Below are 10,000 nucleotides of genomic sequence, written 5' to 3' on the forward strand. Positions count from 1 at the left end.
AAAAACAGTCCAGCTGTTTTTGACAAGAAGATCCCCTGGAGGAGTTCTAATACGTGGCGAGTGGCGGCGCTACCATGGCGTGTGTTCCCTGAAGGTGTCAGGTAATGTGTCTTTCTAAGAAGTGGTTCACTTCCAGGTGTGACAGTCCATTTCGAGGTGGTCCTGTGGGCCAAGGTGTCGCTGTCCGGGCCAATCAGAGTGATCAGAAGTAGAGGGCGGGCTCACTGCTGTAGTCCGACAGAGACGAACTGTCCGCCGGCGTCAGCTGAGAACAGAAATGTATGGTAGTTAGCAGAGGTGTGCCGTCAGGGCCTGCAAGGCCTTCTCAGCTGGCCTAACAGAACCAGAAATCATGATCATAATTAAAGAAACAATTATTTGTTTATTCATTTTTTAAAAAGAAGGGTTTTTAAGCCTTTTTTAAAGGCATCCACAGTCTGAGGTGCCCTCAGGTGGTCAGGGAGAACGTTCCACAGACTGGGAGCAGCGAAGCAGAAAGCCCGGTCTCCCATTGTTCGTAAAAATATCTAAAATTATTAATATTCTCTTTATGTCATATTATGCTCATTCCAGTTTTTAGTTTAGCTGGCCTAACAGAACCAGAAATCATGATCATAATTAAAGATAAAATTGTTTTTTTTATAAATGTTCCCTAAATATGTTATTTTTGTTAGATTCTATTTGTAAAAAAGCACTTTACGTTGAGCAAACAACCTCAAAGTGCCACATTGTGAAAAAATAGTAGTAGTAATAATAATAATAAAATAAATAAAATATAAACCTGGAAACAGCTCACTAGCAAGAAACAGCATGCAAATCTATAAAAAGGCTTTTTAAAAAAGAAGGGTTTTTAAGCCTTTTTTAAAAGCATCCCCAGTCTGAAGTTCCCTCAGGTGGTCAGGGAGAACGTTCCACAGACTGGGAGCAGCGGAGCTCTCCCATAGTTTGTAAAAATATCTAAAATTATTAATATTCTCTTCATGTCATATTATGCTCCTTCCAGTTTTTAGTTTAGCTGGCCTAACAGAACCAGAAATCCATCCATATTCTACCGCTTATTCCCTTGTGGGGTCGCGGGGGGCGCTGGCGCCTATCTCAGCTACAATCGGGCGGAAGGCGGGGTAGACAACAGTTACGGATTTGAAACTAGTAGTACCGAGTGAGCGGTAGCAGTCTTAACCAATGAGCTATCCTGGGTCTTAGAACCAGAAATCATGATCATAATTAAAGATACCACTATTTTTTTATTCATTTTCCCTAAATATGTTGTTTTTGTTAGATTTTATTTATAAAAAAGCACTTTACGTTGAGCAAACAACCTCAAAGTGCCACATTGTGAAAAAATAGTAATAATAATAATAATAAAATAAATAAAATATAAAACTAGAAACAGCCCAATAGCAAGAAACAGCATGCAAATCTAAAAAAAGGCTTTTTTTTTTAAAAGAAGGATTTTTAAGCCTTTTTTAAAAGCATCCACAGTCTGAGGTGCCCTCAGGTTTCAGGGAGAACATTCCACAGACTGGGAGCAGCGGAGCAAAAAGCCCGGTCTCCCATAGTTCGTAAAAAATATCTAAAATTATTAATATTCTCTTCATGTCATATTATGCTCCTTCCAGTTTAGCTGGCCTAACAGAACCAGAAATCATGATCATAATTAAAGATCAAACATTTTTTAAATTAATTTTCCCTAAATATGTTGTTTTTGTTAGATTTTATTTGTAAAAAAGCACTTTACGTTGAGCAAACAACCTCAAAGTGCCACAGTGTGAAAAAATAGTAATAATAAAAATAATAATAATAAAATATAAAACTAGAAACAGCCCAATAGCAAGAAACAGCATGCAAATCTATAAAAAGGCTTCTTTTTTTAATTTTTTTTTAAAAGAAGGGTTTTTAAGCCTTTTTTAAAAGCATCCACAGTCTGAGGTGCCCTCAGGTGGTCAGGGAGAACGTTCCACGGACTGGGAGCAGCGGAGCAGAAAGCCCGGTCTCCCATAGTTCGTAAAAATATCTAAAATTATTCATACTCTCCTTATGTCATATTATGTTCCTTCCAGTTTTTAGTTTAGCTGACCTAACAGAACCAGAAATCATGATCATAATTAAAGATCAAATTTTTTTTTTTATTAATTTTCCCTAAATATGTTGTTTTTGTTAGATTTCATTTGTAAAAAAGCACTTTACGTTGAGCAAACAACCTCAAAGTGCCACATTGTGAAAAAATAGTAATAATAATAATAATAATGAAATAAATAAAATATAAAACTAGAAACAGCCCAATAGCAAGAAACAGCATGCAAATCTATAAAAAGGCTTTTTTCCCCCTTTTTTTTAAAAGTGTTTTTAAGCCTTTTTTAAAAGCATCCACAGTCTGAGGTGCCCTCAGGTGGTCAGGGAGAACGTTCCACAGACTGGGAGCAGCGGAGCAGAAAGCCCGGTCTCCCATAGTTCGTAAAAATATCTAAAATTATTAATATTCTCTTCATGTCATTTTATGCTCCTTCCAGTTTTTACTTTAGCTGGCCTAACAGAACCAGAAATCATGATCATAATTGAAGACAACATTTTTTTTTTTAATTAATTTTCCCTAAATATGTTTTTGTTAGATTTTATTTGTAAAAAAGCACTTTACGTTGAGCAAACAACCTCAAAGTGCCACAGTGTGAAAAAAATAGTAATAATAATAATAATATTTAAAAAAATAAAATATAAAACTAGAAACAGCCCAATTGCAAGAAAGAGCATGCAAATCTATAAAAAGGCTTTTTTTTTAAAAAAAAAAAGAAGGGTTTTAAAGCCTTTTTTAAAAGCATCCACAGTCTGGGGTGCCCTCAGGTGGTCAGGGAGAATGTTCGTAAAAATATCTAAAATTATTAATATTCTCATGTCATATTATGCTCCTTCCAGTTTTTAGTTTTAGTTTCTATCCAATCAGAATTCAGCTAGATTATGTTGCCACGCTGTACGAAATCTGCCCGGGGGCCTTCAGAATCAACAATGCGGGCACACACAGGTGACAGACAGATGCGATAGCCAATCAGATCTCGAGTTGTTGTCAGTAAGGCCTTCTAGCTGGTCTGAGGTTGAAGGTGACATTTACGCGTCCTGTGATTGGATAATCATCGGTGCGCCCTGTGGTCCAGAAAATACGGTACTGTAAACCACTATATAGATTTTAGGCCAATCCCTATAGTTAGACCCGTGTTCATGAACCATAACATGTTTTGGGTCAGAATGTTGTTGTGTTTCCAAGCAGTCCACTAATTGCGAGCGGAGATGAATGGAGTTGTCAGTTCTCACCATGACCTCCTCTGTCATCGATGTCTGCTGGACCTCCTCCTTGTTCACGCTGTCCTCCTCTTTGTATTTCTGCCACACGCTGAAATCCATCGAGTGCTTGGGAATGTAGTTGGCGAGGTCTGCGCACAAAAGAAGCATTTCGTAAAGAAAAGGTGTGATTCGACATCGGCAAGCAAAATTGACGGGTATAAGTTTGTCACAAGTACAATGTGGGCTGAGGCAGGGACAAACACCATGCAGCCTTTCAAGACCTATCGCAGGTAACACCTTCACGCAGACCTGTGTTAAGCAAACTAAGGCCCGTGCGCCACATGCGGCCCGTTAAGTTTTTCAATCTGGCCCGCCGGACATTCCCAAATAGGTTTTATTACATCTTTAAGATGGGAACTGCAGCTGCCATTATGATGTCCAGTGATGTTTTCAAAAGAACGTAAGTCTTGAACTGTACAAAGTATTTCAATGGATTGAGTATGCCTTTTTGCATGGTATTTTCGGGTCTCCCCATGTCTAGCATTAAAAGATTACAGTTGGTACAAAATGCGGCTGCTACACTTTTGACAAGAACAAGAAAGTTTGATCACATTACGCCTGTACTGGCTCACCTGCACTGGCTTCCTGTGCACTTAAGATGTGACTTTAAGGTTTTACTACTTACGTGTAAAATACTACACGGTCTAGCTCCATCCTATCTTGCCGATTGTATTGTACCATATGTCCCGGCAAGAAATCTGCGTTCAAAGGACTCCGGCTTATTAGTGATTCCCAAAGCCCCAAAAAAGTCTGCGGGCTATAGAGCGTTTTCCGTTCGGGCTCCGGTACTCTGGAATGCCCTCCCGGTAACAGTTCGAGATACTACCTCAGTAGAAGCATTTAAGTCTCACCTTAAAACTCATTTGTATACTCTAGCCTTTAAATAGACTCCCTTTTTAGACCAGTTGATCTGCCGTTTCTTTTCTTTTTCTTCTATGTCCCACTCTCCCTTGTGGAGGGGGTCCGGTCCGATCCGGTGGCCATGTACTGCTCGCCTGTGTATCGGCTAGGGACATCTCTGCGCTGCTGATCCGCCTCCGCTTGGGATGGTTTCCTGCGGGCTCCGCTGTGAACGGGACTCTCGCTGCTGTGTTGGATCCGCTTTGGACTGGACTCTCGCGACTGTGTTGGATCCATTATGGATTGAACTTTCACAGTATCATGTTGAACTTTCACAGTATCATGTTGGACCCGCTCGACATCCATTGCTTACCTCCTCTCCAAGGTTCTCATAGTCATCATTGTCACCGACGTCCCACTGGGTCATTATTGTCACCGAAGTCCCACTGGGTGTGAGTTTTCCTTGCCCTTATGTGGGCCTACCGAGGATGTCGTAGTGGTTTGTGCAGCCCTTTGAGACACTAGTGATTTAGGGCTATATAAGTAAACATTGATTGATTGATTGATACTAGTTACTAGGGGTGTAACGGTACATGTATTTGTATTGAACCGTTTCGGTACGCGGGTTTCGGTTCAGTACGGGGGTGTACCGAACGAGTTTCTAAGCTAAAGTCTTAACAAGCTGCTTTGCTTCTACTGCCTCTGTCCCAGCACCCAGCATTGTCCCACCCACACAACCATTTGATTGGTTACATATATTGGTTACATATGGGACGGCATGGCGTAGTGGGTAGAAACCTGAGGGTTGCAGGTTCGCTTCCCACCTATTGACATCCAAATCGCTGCCGTTGTGTCCTTGGGCAGGACACTTCACCCTTTGCCCCCGGTGCCGCTCACACTGGTGAATGAATGATGAATGAATGATTGGTGGTGGTCGGAGGGGCCGTAGGCGCAAACTGGCAGCCACGCTTCCGTCAGTCTACCCCAGGGCAGCTGTGGCTACAAATGTAGCTTACCACCACCAGGTGTGAATGAATGATGGGTTCCCACTTCTCTGTGAGCGCTTTGAGTATCTAACAATAGAAAAGCGCGATATAAATCTAATCCATTATTATTATTAGTAGTATTATAGCGGTAACAGCCAATCAGCAGTGCGTATTCAGAGCGCATGTAGTAAATGCTTCAGCGTCGAGCAGATAGGTGTTTAGCAGGTGAGCATAAGGCAGTCTACTCTCCCCAAATGATAATAAACACCTCCCAGTCAACTACGACTAACATCACTATGAGGCCGTTGACCTTCTAGAAACTTAAACTGCAGATCAGCTTGCTCGCAGTTCTGGCTTGAGATGAAGGCTAATTAGCTTGTAGCGTAACGTTAGCTAATTTTGCGGTGTTTGTGTGTGTGTGTTTTACGGACAGAAAAGCTTTGAATGGCAGGGTCCCTGGTATCACATGTTGATAAAAATATAACATTTACATAATAAAAATCAACTACAGGCTTCCAAAATGCTGTGATAAATTAAGCATGATGAGTTGATTAATGTTGCACTTTTTATATGTAGAAGAAAAGTTTTTTTGAATAGCAGGGTCCCTGCTATCACATGTTGATAAAAATATAACATTTACATAATAAAAATCAATTACAGGCTTCCTAAATGCTGTAATAAATTAAGCAGGATGAGTTGTGTTGAAACTGTTTAATGTTGCACTTTTTATATGTAGAAGAAAAGTTTTGTCATTTTATTTAATCTGAGCAACAACTTGAGGCAGTTTAATGTTGATTAACGTGGGCAGAATTATTATAGTGTTCCCAATGTTAAAAGGATAAAGCCATTGTTTACAAATTTGGTAAATAAATAGCCGAAAAATTTATATTTTGTTGTTTTCCTACTGTACCGAAAATGAACCGAACCGTGACCTCTAAACCGAAGTACGTACTGAACCGAAATTTTTGTGTACATTTACACCCTTACTAGTTACTATGGTAATCTACGTCACAGCAGCTCAGACGAGGCACCAAGCAGTGTGGGTGGGGAGCGTTTCCACAGAGTGTTTCCAGAGTGGCCAGTCTAAAATGCAGTTGTCAGGGACAGACGCGGAAGGAGATTTTTTACAACGATCTAAAGCAGGGGTGCCCACACTTTTTCTGCAGGCGAGCTACTTTTCAATTGACCAACTCGAGGGGATCTACTTCATTTATATATATCATTTATATTTATTTATTTATGAAAGAGCCATTTTTGTAAACAAGTTAAATGTGTTTAATGATAATACAAGCATGTGTAACACATATAGATGTCTTTCTTTCACGAAGACAAGAATATAAGTTGGTGTATTACCTGATTCTGATGACTTGCATTGATTGGAATCAGACAGTAATGATGATAACGCCCACATTTTCAAATGGAGGAGAAAAAAAGTTGTTCTTTCTGTACAATACCACATGAAAGTGGTTGGTTTTTGGCATCTAATTCATCCAGCTTCCATACACTTTACAAGATAAACATTGGCGGCAAATTCCGTAGCTTGCTTGATTGACATTCACGGCACCCGAGGGTCTTGTGAGATGACGCTGGCTGCTGCCAGTTCATTATTATGAAAAAATGACAGAGAGGACGGCAAAAAACACTTTTTATTTCAACAGACTTTCGCGCCGTCCCTTCCGTCAAAACTCTAAAGGCCGACTGCACATTTCCTATCTTCACAATAAAAGCCCTGCTTCATGCTGCCTGCGCTAACAAAATAAGAGTCTCGGAAAGCTGCCGTGCACAAGTGATGTGCACGGCAGCTTTCTGAGGGATCGCTTGTGCACGCCAGTTTTCCGAGACTCTGTATTTAGTTAGCGCAGGCAGCATGAAGCAGGGCTTTTATTGTGAAGATAGGAAATGTGCAGTCGGCCTTTAGAGTTTTGAGGGAAGGTACGGCGCAAGAGTCTGTTGAAATAAAAAGTGTTTCTCGCCTTCCTCTCGGTCATTTTTAATAATAATGATCTTGCAGCAGCCAGCGTCATCTCATAAGACCCTCCGGTACCGTGAATGTCATTTAAGTGACGTCTTGGTGAAGATTGATGATCACTAATTTTTAGGTCTATTTTTAAAAAAAGCCTGGCTGGAGATCGACTGACACACCCCCCGCGGTCGACTGGAAGCTCGCGATCGACGTAATGGGCACCCCTGATCTAAAGCTTAGTGATATATCAGATACATCAGATTGTAGGTGGGTTTATTTTTTACCCTTCACATTCATATTTCATATTTCGCTTGATTTAAAAATATGTGGCTCGAGAGGGGGTGTGACGTTCATATGTTGTCAATATTCAGTGTTTTATCGTTCATAGTTAATATTGTAAATCCCACATTCTTTATTTTCATGTACATTCTGGGTGTCTCATTCAGTAAAAAAATTTAAAAATCCACACTGTTTCTTAAGGCGGTCTGTCATAACGTTTTTAGCTTTTGATTATTCTGAGGTTTTGGATTAGTGGTCCTAAAAATAGGACTTAACACCTTGAAGACACCTGGAAATGAATATTTGATTTGGTACAAGGTGGCGCTATACCACATACACACCTGCGGCCTCATCAATAAAAGTGGACGTGGATTCTATCATGAGAAAACATTGCAGAATCACAAAATTCCGAATTGTACACACTGTTGCATGAAAATCGACTGTTACATGTCTATCAAATATCATACCAATACTATGGAACCTTGGTTTTCGTTAGTGATTCAACCCAAAACCATATTAAAACAAAGCAAATCCAATCTGTTACAGACAACCACAAATATGAAGCAAAAACACTTTTCAGAAAGAATGATGATAGTTTTACACGCAAAAAAGTCAAATACATTAAAAATTATGAATGAAATGTATTAATGAACATTTTCTCATCACCTTTACCTTCTTGACAGCATCATTTACTACACGTTGTTGCTTGAGTTCAATAGTGTTTGTCACTGTCTTTATCAAAGTGCTGGCACTCACAATTTTGCTTGGCCCCACCAGTCGTACAAACAGAGACTGAGTCACCAACTTGTGATTCTTTGTTTGAACACTTGATTAATTGACACGCTGGCAAATTGTCATTAAAATGAAAGGAAAACCCACAAAGCTGTTTTCATTCCATACATATGTTGCACTACTTGTCAGATTTTCACCAACATTGGATTTTTCAAACAAAACCAACAAATTATCCCCCATGTATAATACATAATGTTGGATATAGAGAACATACAAACCCTTTATTTGTTGAATAAAAAATATTGAAATTCAACGATTTGGTGCATTTGCAAACAGCTAAAATTATGTACAAAGCAAACTATAACCTGCTACCCAAAAATGTATGACTTTTCTTCTCAACAAAAGAGGAGAAATATAATCTTAGAGGAAAATCTCATTTAAAACATTTGTATGCTCGTGCCACACTTAAAACCTTTAGCATATCAGTATGTGGAATTAAATTATGGAACGGATTAAGAAAAAGAAATCAAACAAAACACCAATATGATTCAGTTTAAGAGACTGTTCAAACTACAAGTGTTCACAAAGTACACAGAACACAAATTATGATGAACATCTTGAAGTTTTTTTCTTTTTGAGATAAAGATTATTTATCTATTTAATATTTGTTTACTAACTATGACAGGGCTCACCAACCTTTTTGAAACAAAGAGCTACTTCTTGAGTACTGATTAATGCGAAGGGCTACCAGTTTGATACACACTTAAATAAATTGCTAGAAATAGCCAATTTACTCAATTTATTTCTAATAAACAAATACATATATATATTTAAAAAATGGGTATTTCTGTCTGTCCTTCCGTCGTACATTTTGTTTCCTTTTACGGAAGGTTTTTTGTTGAGAATAAATGATGAAAAAAACACTTAAATTAGTGGTTTAAAAGAGGAGAAAACCCGAAAAAAAAATGAAATTACATTTTGAAACATAGTTTATCTTCAATTTCGACTCTTTAAAATTCTAAATTCAACCGAAAAAAATGAGGAGAAAAACTAGCTAATTCGAATCCCTTTGAAAAAATTTAAAAAAGAATTAATGGAACATAATTAGTAATTTTTCCTGATTAAGATTAAGTTTAGAATTTTGATGAGATGTTTTAAATAGGTAAATATCCACTTTGAAATAAGATTTAAATTTGATTCTACAGATTTTCTAGATTTAACAGAATATATTTTATTTATTTTAATCATAATAAGTTTGAAGAAATATTTCACAAATATTATTCACCTAAAAAACAGAAGCTAAAATGAAGAATTAAATTAAAATGTATTTATTATTCTTTACAATAAAAAAAAATATTACTTGAACATTGATTTAAATTGTCAGGAAAGAAGAGGAAGGAATTTAAAAGGTAAAAAGGTATATGTGTTTAAAAATCCTAAAATCATTTTTAAGGTTGTATTTTTTGTCTAAAATTGTCTTTCTGAAAGTTATAAGAAGCAAAGTAAAAAAATAAATGAATTTACTTAAACAAGTGAAGACCAAGTCTTTGAAATATTTTTTTTGATTTTCAAATTCTATTTGAGTTTTGTCTCTTTTAGAATTAAAAATGTCGAGCAAAGCGAGACCAGCTTGCTAGTAAATAAATACAATTCAAAAAATAGAGGCAGCTCACTGGTAAGTGCTGCTATTTGAGCTATTTTTAGAACAGGCCAGCGGGGGACTCATCTGGTCCTTATGGGCTACCCGGTGCCCGCGGGCACCGCATTGGTGACCCCTGTACTATGGTATATTATTTATTTATTCACTGTTATGTTACAGAGAACAAGGAAAGTGGATAAAATTGCGATGGAATGAAAAGGGGTAGGA

General features: G+C 38.0%; 1 protein-coding gene across 1 annotated transcript in view; it reads right to left on the reverse strand.

The window, feature by feature from the left end:
- The window catches only part of tprn (taperin), an 88,878-nt gene that overhangs the window by 3,148 nt on the left and 75,730 nt on the right, over positions 1–10,000 (reverse strand). The window contains exons 3-4 of the mRNA XM_061876917.1: positions 3,304–3,422; positions 1–265 (exon numbers count right to left, since the gene is read on the reverse strand). The exon at positions 1–265 is cut by the window's left edge and continues 3,148 nt beyond it. Of these exons, the coding sequence (XP_061732901.1) occupies positions 203–265; positions 3,304–3,422 (182 nt within the window). The 3' untranslated portion in view covers positions 1–202. The remainder of the gene's footprint in view (positions 266–3,303; positions 3,423–10,000) is intronic.

This window comes from Nerophis ophidion, linkage group LG17 (assembly GCF_033978795.1).
Source record: "Nerophis ophidion isolate RoL-2023_Sa linkage group LG17, RoL_Noph_v1.0, whole genome shotgun sequence".
Classification (NCBI taxonomy): domain Eukaryota; kingdom Metazoa; phylum Chordata; class Actinopteri; order Syngnathiformes; family Syngnathidae; genus Nerophis; species Nerophis ophidion.